The sequence below is a fragment of the Leguminivora glycinivorella genome, chromosome 12, assembly GCF_023078275.1.
Source record: "Leguminivora glycinivorella isolate SPB_JAAS2020 chromosome 12, LegGlyc_1.1, whole genome shotgun sequence".
NCBI classification, from domain to species: domain Eukaryota; kingdom Metazoa; phylum Arthropoda; class Insecta; order Lepidoptera; family Tortricidae; genus Leguminivora; species Leguminivora glycinivorella.
The window spans coordinates 8,777,560-8,793,371 of record NC_062982.1 but is presented as its reverse complement, the minus strand read 5'-3'; the positions used below and the strand labels follow the sequence as shown (position 1 = coordinate 8,793,371).

At 36.3% G+C, this 15,812-nt stretch overlaps 2 protein-coding genes across 6 annotated transcripts; one reads left to right on the top strand and one right to left on the bottom strand.

Moving 5' to 3' along the window:
- The first annotated feature begins 8,206 nt into the window (after window positions 1-8,206).
- On the top strand, window positions 8,207-11,518 carry LOC125231783. Its single transcript, XM_048137354.1, has 5 exons — window positions 8,207-8,717; window positions 8,797-8,838; window positions 9,264-9,712; window positions 10,172-10,334; window positions 10,723-11,518. Exons 1-5 carry the CDS (start codon window positions 8,639-8,641, stop codon window positions 10,968-10,970), a joined length of 981 nt encoding a protein of 326 aa, XP_047993311.1. The 5' UTR covers window positions 8,207-8,638; the 3' UTR covers window positions 10,971-11,518.
- A 118-nt stretch (window positions 11,519-11,636) lies between these two features.
- On the bottom strand, window positions 11,637-15,491 carry LOC125231633 (methyltransferase-like protein 22). Of its 5 annotated transcripts, none has more exons than XM_048137105.1 (6): window positions 15,129-15,491; window positions 14,411-14,505; window positions 14,097-14,207; window positions 13,656-13,847; window positions 12,446-12,613; window positions 11,637-12,016 (listed from the first exon to the last, which is right to left on the bottom strand). In XM_048137105.1, the coding sequence occupies exons 2-6, from the start codon at window positions 14,487-14,489 to the stop codon at window positions 11,733-11,735; spliced, it is 834 nt and encodes a 277-aa protein (XP_047993062.1). In that variant the 5' UTR covers window positions 14,490-14,505; window positions 15,129-15,491; the 3' UTR covers window positions 11,637-11,732. The 5 variants fall into 5 exon arrangements, with proteins under 5 accessions (XP_047993062.1, XP_047993061.1, XP_047993060.1 ...); XM_048137104.1 differs by having other exon boundaries at window positions 14,411-14,489; window positions 15,129-15,490; XM_048137103.1 differs by lacking the exon at window positions 15,129-15,491 and adding an exon at window positions 14,729-15,031 and having other exon boundaries at window positions 14,411-14,489.
- Between the last annotated feature and the right edge of the window lie 321 nt (window positions 15,492-15,812).

Sequence of the window (15,812 nt, the reverse complement as noted above, 5' to 3'; positions counted from 1 at the left end):
TAGGTGTGTTGCTGACTGTATCATGTCTGATATTTGTACAGCTCCTTTTTTTTTTTCAGTAAAAAAGGTACCTTTTGCTTGAAATAACACCAATTTCGATAAATTAATTCGCTAGTATTCTAAATAGAATAGTATTGTTACTGCCAGGAGAATTTAAATGTTAGTCAATGTCCATATAATGGATGACATTGTAGTTTTAAGATTTTGCACGTTTTCGTTTCGTTTGAGAATATTGGTATTATTAAAGATTGTATGAGATGTGTAACGTCTAAGATAAAATCATGCCTTTCAGGATACGTAGCCGAATGGCACAAACGCTCACGAAACGAAACGCTCGTAGATATCTATCTCTATCGCTCTTGCTTATTGGCGCGACAGAGCCGGACTATGCTTCGCGGCGTATCGTTTTCGTTTCGCTTCGGAGAAATGCCATTCGGCTACGGCACCAGTATATCGAAAACAAATGACGCAATAGTATGCTATAATTTTTATGGATATGTATTGGATTATTCAACAAAATTTGAGAATTTTGGAACCTTCTTTTGTTCCATTATCATTTAAAATTCACTAAACTTAGAAATTGTACTTTTAAAAGAACATTGGGACGTTTCAAAATATAGCATCAACTACTCACAAGATCAAAACTTTATAATGTACTAGCTTTTGCTCGCGGCTTCGATCGCGTTAGAAAGAGACAAAAAGTAGCCTATGTCACTCTCCATCCCTTCAACTATCTCCACTTAAAAAATCACGTCAATTCGTCGCTCCGCTTTGCCGTGAAAGACGGACAAACAAACAGACACACACACACTTTCCCATTTATAATATTAAGTATGGATTTACAATCAACATTATATATAACAGACAAAGTGCCGAAATATGTATACACGACTTTATTGTAAAATGTGAGTGTGTTTAGTAAAACGTCCCACTTTGACGGTTACCATTAAGGCGAGATTTACTCGTATCTTTATATGAATAAACTGACAAAGCGGCTTTATAGCAATCGACAAAGTGGGACTTTTTCCCGTGCACACTCACAAATGTTGATGCATATTTTTGGGACTTTGTCCACATCTATATTTAAAACCTCTGTACCAAGGATAATTTATATATAGGATTTACAATCTTCATACTAAAAATCGTACCTCGATTTTTTCGCGCCACCTATTAAATACTATCATAACTACACTGATGATGCCTACAATTTTTTTTTTCTCAAAATGTGTATTGACGTGATATGATATTAAAATAAAGAAACATGTCATTATTCTTATTAAAAATAAAAACACGCAAAAATATTTTGGGAAAATATGATTTTGGCCACTTCCAGGCTGCGAAACAGCACCATCTAGTTTTAAACCTAAAAGGCCCTTTCAGCGGTACGCTTTTTTGTATGGGCTTTGTCCCGTATTATATCGTCCTTGACTGTACGAAGTATAATGTAATAAGGTATAATGTGATTACATACAATTTGTCTTAAATTTTACACATCTAATATAATAAAAGAATCCTTGATATTGGTATTATTGATTCCAAATAAGAATAAAATGTTCATCACAAATAAAATGAGACTTTATACAGTTTAATTTTATATGAGGGACGATTGCGAGTTTTTTTACTAATCATGTTGATTGTTATGATTATATGCAATAACTCTTGTATTTAGATATGTAAGGGCGAATCTTTCTTGTTCTCTTTCGTAACCTCGTGTGGCCCATTGTCCTATTTTTAGGACAAACGGTATTAAGTCATAACGACCCATAAGACTAGGGTTTATTAGAAAACAATTAGACCATACAATACAATACTCTTTACTGCACACCTCGCATAGTTTACAAGTAATGCACAAGAAACAAATTAAACAGAGGTCTTATCGCTTAAGAGCGATCTCTTCCAGACAACCTTTGGGTATTGGAGTTATTAATTCATAATTATTGCAAACTGTACAGTTTACAATTTATCGTAGTATTTTAGGACACTGGATCCTTATTTTACTTGTCTTGAAAATAGAATGGGTATTTCGAGGATAGACAAACAATTAAACTAGATGGCACTACCATATTTGTTTACCTTGGTTGATTGCTTTAAGGTATTAATTATAATGCACAAAATACAAAACAATTTGGCCTTAAGGCAGACTGATAATTTCTACGTACATGTAATGTAAAACCTAATCAGAAATATATGACTATATGCGCCATGATGTGGAATTTCCTTAGAACTGTTTTCTTCATACTAAACAGGGTACATAGCCGAATGACACAAACACTCACGAAACGAAACGCTCGTAGATATCTATCTCTATCGCTCGTGCGTATTGGCGCGACAGAGCCAGACTATTGTCCCGGATTCGCAGAAATGCCATTGGGCTACGGCACTTGAACTGTCATCGCATACATGAGAATAACAGCGCCCTCTTGACAATAGCAAAGAGGATCGAGTATTATAGAGAGTTACTGTCAAAGTAAAATGTGTAATCACAAAAGTTTTGACAATTTGGTCCATATTCTTAGCTTGATATGTGTTAAAATGTCAAATATTAATATTAGCGCCATCTAGCCACCGTACCTTTTAAACCCCCGACGCAAAAACGACGGTGTGTTATAAATTTGACGTGTCTGTCTGTCAGTTTGTCTGTGGCATCGTAGCTCCCGATGGGATGAACCGATTTCGATTTAGTTTTTTTTGTTTGAAAGCTGAGTTAGTCGGGAGTGTTCTTAGCCATGTTTTATGAAAATCTGTCCACTATGTCGCGGTCGGGATTTTTTCAAAATTTCAATTTTGTGGTTAGGTTATTCTGTATTGTTCTGAGGTACGTTTTTTTTCTTAGACTATCTGTCTATACGAAGTTACGTGTATGTCTTTGACAATAGTCATATATTTCTGGTCAGGCTTTAGTAGAAATTAATCTCTGTCAAACAAGTCTGTCAGTAAATAAGAACAAAGAAAACTATAGGTATCCTTTTCTCTAGCACCCTAAAGAAAGAGATGAATATAGTTTTCTTTTTTTTTTAACTTCTGATTAGCAGAAACGTCTGCAATCGATGCCACTAGGCTGAGAATAAATTTAAAGTGGAAAATGTCTGCCTTGGGTTAGACTTGAACTCACGGCCTCTGGATCAATATTCCAGCGCTCTGCCAACTGAGCCACCAAGACTTCAACCAAGCCAGCGAAATTTTCCACTACTAAGGTCAATGGGACCCGTAGCGACATCTACCGTAAGAATGTTAAACTTCTTAAACGGCAACCGGAGTAGTTTTCTTTGTTCTTATTTACTGACAGACTTGTTTGACAGAGTATACTTTCGCGGGCGAAACTTATAATCGATATCCGGGTCGCCCTTCTACCAAGTAAGCTACTGAGACTTACCTATTTACAGCAAATATTTTCATCATATTGTGTATACTCTCACGGTTTGTAACATGTGACGTTCATTTCAACTAAATCCGTTGAACGTTTGATTTAGTCAATAAAATGTGAGTGTGTTTAGTAAAACGTCCCACTTTTTCGGTTACCATTAAGGCGAGATTTACTTGTATCTTTATATGAATAAACTGACAATGCTTTTATAGAAATCGACAAAGTGGGACGTTTTCCCGTGCACACTCACAAATTATTTATAAGTTGTGGATGACAATTGTACTCTATCATTGCCAATTTAGGGTTGTACTGTAAGATAGCTTTCCTCTAGCAAAAGTTTTGTCTACTGTGATGTTTCTAGACGCACTTCATTCGTCATAAGACTAACCCCCTTATTCATAAAAAAGTTACTGAAAATGTTTTGTCCCTTTCTTTCATGTTGACTTATATATGTTGAGAAAGGGACAAAACACTAACAAAACAAAACACACTCAGTGACTTTTATAAGGGGTAAAACTTTACGTCTATAATGGCTTGCATGTGCTTAGTGTGGTCTTGTGGTCGGTAGATGTAGTATAGACGGACAACCAAATTTTGGCACTAAAAAAAGGCGCGGACCTTCGCCCCTACATTTTCAATAATTAGGGTTCCGTAGTCAACTAGGAACCCTACCACGGTGTACACCCCCCCCCCCCCCCCCCCCCCCCCCCCAAACCCCTACATGTAAAGTGGGGACTGATAATTTTTTTTTTTCATTCCAATCCCAACATGTGATATATTGTTGGATAGGTATTTAAAAATGAATATCGTTTTTTGATAATATTAATATTTTCGGAAATAATCGCTCCTAAAGGAAAAAAAAAGTAACTTTTGAACCATATGTTAAAAAAATATGAAAAAAAAATCACAAAAGAAGAACTTTGTAAAGACTCTCTAGGAATATTATTTTCAACTTGATATGTTAGGTAGTTTCTGAGAACAATTCGGGAAACTACAGAACCCTACACTGAGCGTGGCCCGACACGTACGCTCTTGGCCGATTTTTTTTTAAATTTGTTATGGCTCATCGATGACTCCGCCAACGTCAAGGTTTAAGAAGGCACGCTTTTTATGCAGACAATTGGCCGGTGAGACTTACATGTTTCAAATTTGCCGCCTTTTTTATGGCCAAGATTTTGTTCGTCGTCTATAGAATGTAGCGATAATTCAGTAAATGATGGAAGTAAAGGGCGTCTGTATGTCTTGTCAAAAAATTGCTGTTTGTGAGATGAAAGACTTTGGGCCGGTGTTACCAATTTACCAAACCGTCGGTCACCATTGTGTTCACTGAGGAGTTTTGATCTCTCTGCTAACTGTTAGTGTAACCGGCCCTTAAAACGGTCATAAACAACTGGGGTGTACCAGCTAATCACGATTCTAATTAGTCTAACCACAGAATATTATAATAGTACTTACAGAAGGCTCACTCCTTTGATGTTCACAAAATGCCGCCATTCTAAATTCTTACCTACATTAAGAAACGTACCGCACGCGAGCAGCTGACATTGAATTCTATTGCGCCGCGCGAAGGTCGTCTGGGCTACATGGGCTGGAAACTCGCGGCTGCCGACATGTACAGTCACCGGCATAAATAAGTGATGATTTCTGAACCTTGTCATTTTAACGTCGCGTTTGAAATGTCATACGAGATTGTCAGTCGATTATAAGCGGTAAAGTACAGATATAATCGGGCCATTTTTTTTTTCAAAGTTACCCACCCCACTTTTTTTTTTTATTTGGAAATTTTTATGTGGTTTCCACTCAGAATCAATCAATTCAATTCTAATAGGAGAAAAAAAGTGTCCCAAGGTTTTTTTCCCATTCCGTTACCATTTTTTCATACATTTTGTATGGCGGTAACGGAATGGAAGGTTCGAAAAAATATATGGAAATCTTGGGACATTTTTTTTCTCGTATCAGGATCGAAAGAGCTCGCGATTCTGAGTATTAATCGCGTAAAAAATACCCATGTTACAAAAAAAGTGGGGTGGACAACTTTGAAAAAAAAAATGGCCCAATCACTTCTTTATGATGACAGTGACGGTGTTCTTTGTGACGGTGTACTTGTAGCGCATAAAATCGCAGAGTGAGCCGCCCCTGCAGGCCTAGCACATGATGGCCGCGGGAGTATGTCGCCGCGAGATAGACTACCTGTCCTTACGTCATTAATACAATTAGACAAAGACGTGTCATCTAATATCTATCTCGCGGCGACATACTCCCGCGGCCATCATGTGCTAGGCCTACTGGTCTAACGCTCATCATGCATGAGATCAATATGGGAAACTCAGAATCGGAATCTCTGTATAACACGGAATTAATTCAAATTTACTCTATGGCTACTTTTTTGCAATAGATAATATCTGAATGAAAAAAACAACGGAATATCTTTGACTTATTTTATACAGAGTTTCTGACTCCGATGCAAAATTGCTGATAATGTGTAATAATCCATGTTCATTTTCTGTGGTATATAGACTCAAAAAGTAAAAGAAAGGTATTTTCCCCTCACTAACTCGGAAACACGTGTTTTGTCCTTTAATACCAGCGGGTAAAAACGCATTTTATCCACTAGTGGGTAAAGTAATTTGACCTTGAATAAAGTCAAATTAACTGCTTTAAAATTGATAAAAGTAGGTGAATCTAGTAATAAAGATGATTTACCACCTGTGGAACTACTGGAAGCAGTGATAAACGCATTTTTTGCGTTGTAGTTTCCTCGCTATAGTGAGGGGAAAAGTTTTGTGTTACACTCGGGTGCAAATGTATTTTACTTCTCGTGTGTTAAAAAACTCGCAAGTTCAGGATTCTATTCTCGAACCACTCGCTTCGCTCGTGGTTCAACTATAGAATCCTTTCACTTGCTCGTTTCTCAATTCCACACTCGGCGTTAAAATACAACTTTGCCCCCTTGTATAACAAATAACTATTGTTTACTGGCGGGTTAAATAGATGGCGCTGCACTGAGGCTTCAGTAGCAGTATGGATTGTGAAACTGTGATGGGTTAAAGTCTAGTCTTTAGTAACAAATTGTATGGCGGTGCGATCTAGTTAAACTGCCAATAAGTCAAATGGTTATGAATATAAATTATAAACCCAGTTGTTTGTGACTCAACTAAACGCATCAATGACTAGTTTTAATAAATAGTTAAAATTGTACTAGTTTGTTGCTCAGATAGGAAGACTGGTAGGTTTCATAATATTAACTACTCATAGACAAAAAGTGCCTACATTTACAAGTACCCAAAAACCATTTCAATAAAAAAAAATGCTTAAGACCATTTTGTATCCAATTTTACCTGCCAGCTCCTTACTGACTAACAATTTCAAAATAGCGAGATTTTTAGCATAAATTCATTGAAGACTGCAGGGTGTCCCGTTGCCTTATCACTCAGAGCCGCGATCTGATTAAATAACTATTGTAATACACTAGATTCACTAGAACAATAGATTGTACATCTAGAAGTTATATGTACATAATATACTGTGAATAAAATTGTGCGCCTATAATGTTTGTCTATATATTTCCTTGTCTTTGGCTTTAGGCATTAAGGCCAGTTCACACTGGTGTCGTAAACGCCATCTCAGAAGGATCTGCACATTACAAGTCGCACATGTAAATTTACGCACACGCATCCACGGTGAGTTGGGCCTTTATCTTTATCAACGTAGTATAACTGAAATCTAAGGGACCGTCCACACTCAAGAGACGCATGTCCGCCGACGCGGAACGGACGTCAGCGCCACGCCGCCTGAATGTAATTTAAAAAACGTCTCAGTACATTTTGTATAGGAAGGGCGCGCAAGGGACGTTGCTTGGCGCGCGCCGCGCCGCCTGGGGGCGCGTCTTACGTCTTTCCTATACAAAATGTACTGAGGAGACGTTTTTTAAATTACATTCAGGCGGCGTGACGCTGACGTCCGTTCCGCGTCGCCGGACATGCGTCTCTTGAGTGTGGACGGTCCCATAGACAATAAACTAGATACATGTACCTACTATCAACTGCAAAAGTGCATGGAAAACTTATGAATGAATTCATTGATAAATTCGCCATGCACTTTTGCAGCTGATAGTACATCAAGCACTGAGTTTAATTATCAATAAAGATCGGACAGGTGAACTAGATGGCGCTGCAAGGCTTCTGAATCAGTTCAAGGGAGCCAGATTAGATAGAAACTGTTTGAAACCACAATTTAGTTACTAGAAAATATTTAGCGCCATCTAGATTTGCTTTCAGTCAACTATACTAGTACTCTAATCGACATTATCCCATCGACCTACAATAGGGACTGAGCTCACACTTTTTTTGCCATACTAAATTGAACCTTATCACCTGCGCATAAAGGCGTTCTTGACAGACTAGCAAAAGTGTGTCCACATGAGAGGGTCAAAGTTGGGGCTGGTGTCCCTCTCGCACGTGTGACCAGTGTTAAAAAATTACTATAGTAGTAGTATTTTTACCTGTATGATAACTAAGTTTATAGACTTCTTAAATTATTTTCGTATTATATCGAGGCAAAGGTATTAATACCTTGTAACGAATTGGTAAGTCATTATTATGAAGCCATAAAACCAAAAAATTGCGCAATTATTAAAAACCTTTGATTGGGTATTAGTAGATTTGGTAGTAACTTTGAATATTGACTGGTATCCCCAAATGATGACAGTGATGACGTCATTCAAATGATTTTGATAGTGGTAATAAGTGCGAGAGGGACACCAGCCCCAACTTTAACCTCTCATGTGGACACACTTTTTGGCCTAACAACTCATTCTGGTTTAATTATAATTCTGTGCATTATCCTTTCAAATACAACTAACGAATCTTGTCATTTAGTCTATGTCGAAAATATAATAATCTATGTAGGTACTAGCGCACAACTTTACTCGCAGTGAGTATTGTAATATATCTACTGCTATACATATTATACAAGTGTAGATTTAAAACGTGTTTATTTCAATTATGTGACCGCATACCTGTTTTTCTTTTACTTCAATTGAATAATTTTGTTATTCTCATATTCTCCGATATCATAAAATAACTACTCGTACTTATGAAATGAAATAATAATATTATTTTCAATACTCTTTCGTTTCATTTCACCAAACAGTGCCTCGCCTTGTCGATGAAAAAATTAAATATGGAATGTCAAAACATGAATCAGTGCAAAGAAAAAAAAATGGCAAGTCATTTGATTTGACAAAGTTCATAATCTGAAATTTGTTGTTAAAATATGTCATACTCTAAGAATGCCCGTAAACTACCGGATATCAGTAAATCATCGCTACACACAGACACACGTGAGGCGGAAGGTAGTCCATATTTACTATGTTTCGTTGAATTTGAATATTGAGTGGTCACGTCAAATTTATTTATTGTGTTTCTTTGTAGGAGTGATTGCCTGCAGTGCTTCTGAGAGTTGCACCTATGCTGGTAAGAATCAAACATTTTCAGTAGGTACCTAGTTACCTACATAATAAAAAGTTAATTTAGAATAACCAATAAAAACGTCCAGACATCAAAACATCATTCGAACTACAGCCACAACACAAGCCTTCTTGAGCTTACCGTGGGCCTCAGTCAATCTGTGTAAGTATGTCCTATAGTATTTATTTATTTAGCTACACTTTCTACCACTTGTAATGTCACTGATCTTAAAACTCACAAGTTTTTACAGTAATTACTATGGTCAAAGTGATGGGCGTACTGCGTACCTGTAAGATTGGTATATTTCAGGATTTGGATCATTAGTTTTTGTCTCTGAGTTTTTACAATCGAACTTATTGGTGAAGATATTGATCTTATCAGAGATTTCTATTAGACGAATTTCTCTTAGCTATTTTCTCGTATATTTTCAGTGACCGTGTCAAAAAAATCAAGCGGCACGGCTGAAGAATCTCCCCTCTGTTCCGGACAAAAATCCTTCATAAGTATCCACTCAACCGACCAGCTATGTCAACTGTCCGACATCGAAAACCCTGCCAACCTTGACGAGTGCAACGTTGAAGTTATCAGCCTGAACGAAGTCTTCCCTTCAACGTCAGAAGAAAGCCTGTCGAATGACGAAGAACCGCAAAGAAAAGAAAAGAACCGTGCTAAGAAACCTGTCACTAAACACGAGAAAACCGCTTACGTGCCGACCAATAGCAAGTCTTCGACCGTCTCTCGACAGAAAGAACCGATGGAAGGTCAGACGTCGGTGTATTCGGACTTCGATATTCCGAAGAACACGATGTATGTGGTTGGGAGCGACCCGGGAGAAGCGAAGAAGTCATATCAGGATCCGCCGAAGAAAATTTCAAAGACGGTAAGGATTTCTTAGGTACCTACATATAACCTACAGTCAGCTGTGCGTAAGTCCCAAGTCTTCAGTATAAGGTTTTCAGGTGTTCTTATCCCAAAAGTATAAGCCAGCTTAATTAGAACTCTTTCGAATAAAAATGTAGACTTGAAAGATTAATCTCCCATAATTACAAATGATGAATATCGCTCATTTTCTATCGACAAAGCGTGCTTTACGTTCAGCTGGTTTTGAGTTTTGTTATTGGTTTAGCTTACTTCTTGTTCTCTTGTGTACATGAGCTTGTAGAAGGCGGGCGATGCTTATTTCTCCCCACACCATCGATATGAATTTAGTTAAGATAGGAAAATGGGAGTGCCTCAGGGTTCCACACTGAGTCCATTATATTAAATCTTACGTCTTCGAAGTCCAGTGTTTTTTTTTTTTTTTTTTTCAATAAGTATTCGTTTACAAATGTTTCTTTAGATGAAGAAGCTGCTCCGAAACATAGACAAGCATAAGAGCGACCAAAACAGCAAAAGCGAGAAACAAGCACTCAGCAAGTTGACCATGAGAAGTATCCTTAAGGACGGGCGCTGTGGGCCGGAATGCACCGGAGACTCTGTTCAGCCCTCTGATGATTACTCAAGTACGTAACAAAATCTAAGAGACCTGCTTACATAATGATCTTTTCATCACACTCTCACAGTAAATGTGCTATTGCACGCAGGCGGAGCGGGAGTTATAGAAAAACCGTTCTCCCGAGTTGTGAAATTAAAGTACTTACTTACCATAATTAACTTTTCATCACACTCGCACGTTAAACGTGGAATTGCACGCAGGCGGAGCGGGAGTTAGGAAGTTAAGAAATTTGAAGTAGGTAGTAGGTACCACAATAAACATTTTTAGTTTTTTTTTGTTGCACGTGAAATTAAAAACATGGGTACTTAACTTGGTGCGCAAGAATATTGCAAACCCAAGCTCTTTAAAACTTACTATTTCATATTTTAGCATTATTTTATTCAACTTTTTTGCAGATGACGACCATAATATCCCCCCGTTTATGGAATTCGAGCCAACAAACTACGCCAATTACGTCAAACAGAACCCCGACAAAAACGTCACCTTCAACACGCAAGTTGTCATCATCCACTTCACTGGCGACCTCTGCGTGGGGCAAAGCGTAGAAACTCTAAGCAAAGAGAAAGACCAACAAGCACGTAACTCTGAACTCAGAAAAACTTTCCTTAACAAGTATAACGAGCACTGGCCCACACAGAAGTAACCCGATTTTAAACTACAATTATTTTTTGCGCCTTTGAGTTAAAACTGGGAACAGCGCGAGTGATAAAAATATATGCGCCATTCTCGCGAACGGACTTTAGTATAGTAGCCCTATTGCATTAAGGTCCATTTTCCTGAGTGACACATACTCAATTGTTTGTCTATGGTCGATCAATTTTATTGCGCAATCTCAGCTGTCCATCGCACTATAACTTCGTTTGTCAGATAGCACAAACGTTGCCGCCAAAATTGTCACGAAAAGCGAAAACACCGTGACAATTTCAAAAAGTTAAGAATATTGGATAATTTCATCAGGTTTAATTTATTTCTACGGATTGTGAATATTGCGATAGGCGTCTAGCTATTATTTAATATATTAAGTTGTCCTAAATGTTTTATTAATTTATTATATCTGCAAGTTTTGTAATGTTACTGAATTATGGTGCTAATACATGTTCCCTTGTTTATTTAAAGTCCGTTCGGTTAGCTAAGCATTTCTGTATCATGTAGATTTAGTAAAGCAAATTGAAATAGAGATTTACAAAATCATTTAATTTTTTATTTCGAGATTAACCCTTTCAACGCACATGACATGACACTGTCACGTGTCATATTTTCGCGAAGAAAAAAAAAACTATTAGTAAAAGAAATATTTATTTCGATGATGTGTATGTTGATCGCTTTTTCTTTAGTGTATAGTATCTAATTCAGTTTATAAATATTTATTTGTTTACCTACCTATGATCACAGATCTCATTTAAAACTAGGCAGACGATATTTTCCATAGGACCAGCTCCTTGACCCTATCGTACGTGAAATATTCAGGAAAGTCTAAAGTCATCTGCTCTACGGTCCAATTGGATCCATTCTTCACTTTATCGAGCAGACTTAGGAATGTCTCGTAACACGGCGCGACGGAGTCCATGTGTTCTATCGTGAAGACGTAGCGCTTTTCTAATGCCATGTATAGGGTTTTCGGTGAGTTAGTGTTGAGGATCTTTTGGACCGTTGCAACGAATGCGGCAGTCACGTCATCGTCGTATACAACTGAAAATTAAATGGAACGTCTTTCGTTTGATATATCTAAGACATAGTGCTCAACGCTGTACCAGTATTCGACATGGGTAATTGGGTACTTTATATGAAAGTGACAAGGTTTAAATTCGAATAAAGGAAAATATTCGATGCAAAAATAATAATTTCATGACTTAAACATAAAGTGCCTATGTTGAATAATAGTGCAGCGTCGAGCACTCTGTTTTTTCTACCTAAAGTTTTTTCTTAGATTAGTTAATTTTGCCAATTCCAAGATTATACATAGATTATTCATACATAGGTCCAAAATCGCTTGCTGGTGTTATGGATTACATTGTCAATTAAGTAGGTACATAAGATGATATTTTAAATTGTGTTGTTGGCCTGTGCATAACATAAACAGTACAAAAAAGTTAATAATAAAGTTATAATAGTACTGACCGTCGGCTGCTATGATAATGTCAGTATCTCTGATGTCTTTTGAGAGTTGCTGGCTCCAAGCCATGTTGGTGAAGTCCAAAGCGTCCACTCTAAACTCTGCTTTTATCAGCTTTTCATTGTACTTGGTGTTGAGCTTAATAAGATCTAATATGCCACCAAGGTTTATATCTGCAAAAAATATTAAATTAGTACTTGAAACAAAGTACAACCAACAGTACGTAATAACTATATGAAAAGTCCGTGTCACAGAGCGATAACTGATTGTTTAGTCAATTTAAAATACTTCCCGCTATTATTTTAAATCAACTTAACATTTTTCTTAAACGTTTTCGCCAATTGATTTGCCCCGTACAAGGTTTTGATCCTGGATAGAAATAAGATCTACTGGCATCAAAGATAAAGTTTGTCAGAAATTATCTTTTTCTCCAAACCTGTATATATTTTTCTAAAATCTGTAGACGCTAATCTTTACAAATTTGAAATCGAGGAAAGTTATTCTGAGACTGTTTTAACGTAGCAGCACGGGATCTGTAGCTGCCTTTGCTGACAAATAACAATATACTTCTTGTAAAGGCCCTGTATAAGGCAGTGGCATAGTAAAAGGAATCCTAAGATTATATTCCTTCCCGAATAAAGGTTGAGGGAGGCGATGGCTGAGATACGCGTCATACTCGTGAACGGGTGCCGTCTGTGAAGACCGGTCTGTTTAAGCTTACTGGGGCTGTTATAACTTAGTAACTTTAATTCTAATTTTTATTAAATTAGGACACTTTGTTCGGTTGTCGTTTGTTTCCTTTCTTTTAGTGAATATTTTAAATATATGATTTTGACTCATGGAGACCATATACATCTCTAAGGAGAATTAGATTAAGTAGATATACATTTTATTTTTAGTTGTGACATTTAGAGTCATTTGCACCTCTAAAGTAATTTTAGACTTTTTTTTTTGTATTTGTACTTTTTATATTAAAATTTAGTGTAGTTCTTGGTTGTAATTCGACATTTAGAGACCTTCTACATCTCTAATTAATTGTATAGAGTTAACTTTAGTTAGAACTTAGAATTAGTATATAATAGTATCAATTGTAATTTCAACTCAATTTTAAATATTTTTTTAAATACCTATGTACATGTGACGTGTAAAAGTGCCCCTGTGGCCTATTTGCTGAATAAATTATTTTGATTGATTTTTGATTTTATAAAATCTTACCAGTACATATTACTTTCTTGGCATATATTCCAGCAATGAAACTAGTTAATCCAGTCCCAGCTCCTAGTTCCAAAATGGTCTTTTCTTTAAGGGCTCCTTTCACTCCTAAATAGATGAGCAAGTCGCCTATCAGGAATGCTCCCCTCCAGACTTGTAAGCCAACTAGGGCTAGTTTTGTTTTAGAGCTGTGTTCTGAAAATTGAGTTTCAACTAGAGGTTTAATACATATAAAAAGGAAAGGTTAGTTCAAAAGGAGATCTACGTCTAATTATTACAGTAACTGTATCATTCAATTTATTTATTCAAAATTTTGGATAATGCTTGACATCTATTTTTAAGTTCCTTTTATACACCTACTAATTAATACTGACTCCTCAAATAATAAAGTATCTGTTACATATGTAAATATTTTATTTATTACATAGGTATGTTAGTTATTACCTATTTTAATAACTTCTTTTTTTGGCCTTTCTATATCCAAGTCTTCATCATCATCATATTGAGGTTTATGGTAATTTTTAGGCAGCAAAAATGGAAATTCCGAAATAACATCTGTAATTAAAAATTAATATCCGTGATTTTATTTATGTAATACTATCAGTAGGCCTAGCACATGATGGCCGCGGGAGTATGTCGCCGCGAGATAGATGACACGTCTTTGTCTAATTGTATTAATGACATAAGGACAGGTAGTCTATCTCGCGGCCATCATGTGCTAGGCCTGCTGGTACCTACACATATAAAAGGGAACTTACTTCCTTCAATAAGTGGGGTGATTTTTGTGTTATAATTATATTCTCCATAAATCTCTGAAGTCACTGTTAGTTCCGGCATCTGGAAATATTTATTACTTACAATTATTTTCAAACACTACACACTCTCAAGCCAAATACACAGATTTCTATTCATCATGTTGTAAATCATAATGCACCGTTACAGAGGAATGGCTAAAATAAACTCAAGGGTACATTATTGTTAGACTCAATGCAGTTGCCAAATGAAAAGAGGGAATAATCAATTATTATTCAAACTATAACAGTCATTAACACTTATTAAGTATTAGCTTAACACACCTTTACAGCTCTAAGAACAAATGTGAACTTGTTACTAACTGAGATTAATGAGGAAGGGCCGGGCATAAAAATTGGATGCCATCCAATTTTTTAACTTTTAAATAAATTCACATAAATGATGTGCGCGAGATGTGTTGGTATTCATCAGTCATTTGTAGAGCTAAGATTTATTAGACGTGTAGCAGGTAGGTACAGTCACCAACATTTTTTTTACTAACACAAATTTTTACTCCTACTAAAATGTATTAAAATTATATTTAGCTGTTCAATGAATACTATTTCTTCTCCTACTATATTTCTGTAACAAATATTTCAACCTATTTATATGCATTGAAGTTTTCAAACGAAGTAGGTACATTTTGAAGACATAATTGTAATGAATGAATATGTAGGTACTTACTTCCACGTCGACGTTCATCCTGCATGTCTTCTTCTCCTAATTAGATCAATGTTCAACCCATGATCAAAAACGAATTATATTTACTATTCAGCTTACATACATTTGCTATTAACTTTAGTAGGTAGGTAATAGCAGGTAAGTACAGATACTACTAATTACTATGAAATCTACAATTGGAAGATAAGAAAAAAGGCTGGCCTGGCATTGCTTGAAGTAAACTATAGAAATTATAAGATATTGAAAGAAATGTTTATCAAAACACCGGGCTGGAGGTCAAGAAATCAAAGAATAACACAATTTATGTACACAATACACGTCCATTGCACGTCCACATGACATATGCATTGATAGGGTTAAGTGTCAAAATTGTCAAAACAAATTCCGGATAAACGCGCTTACTATAAAATGGGTTTAATATGACCATAATTATGATGACTTTGTTAAAGCGCTTTTTTATTTTTATACATAACTATATAAACATTGTAAATTGGGCAAGAAGCAAATAATTTATTCGATTACTTATTTATTTTCCTGAAACGTTTTTGTGCCATTTTTTCCATTGGCTGAATGAGCTCACGTCTTGAGTCTTATTTGTTGATTCACGCGAATTAAGAACAAAACATCAACCAATCACAACCATACACAACGATCGACGCTGCCACGTCAAACGTCACTTCGAGCAAG

Coding starts and splice junctions, on each gene's coding strand:
- LOC125231783 (XM_048137354.1), top strand. CDS start 8,639: ATGTCATACTCTAAGAATGCCCGTAAACTACCGGATATCAGTAAATCA. Junction 8,718..8,796: donor AGACACACGTGAGGCGGAAG/GTAGTCCATATT, acceptor GTTTCTTTGTAG/GAGTGATTGCCTGCAGTGCT. Junction 9,713..10,171: donor CGAAGAAAATTTCAAAGACG/GTAAGGATTTCT, acceptor ATGTTTCTTTAG/ATGAAGAAGCTGCTCCGAAA.
- LOC125231633 (XM_048137103.1), bottom strand. CDS start 14,794: ATGCCCGGCCCTTCCTCATTAATCTCAGTTAGTAACAAGTTCACATTT. Junction 13,848..14,096: donor AAAAGAAGTTATTAAAATAG/GTAATAACTAAC, acceptor CTCAATTTTCAG/AACACAGCTCTAAAACAAAA. Junction 12,017..12,445: donor CATTATCATAGCAGCCGACG/GTCAGTACTATT, acceptor TTTAATTTTCAG/TTGTATACGACGATGACGTG.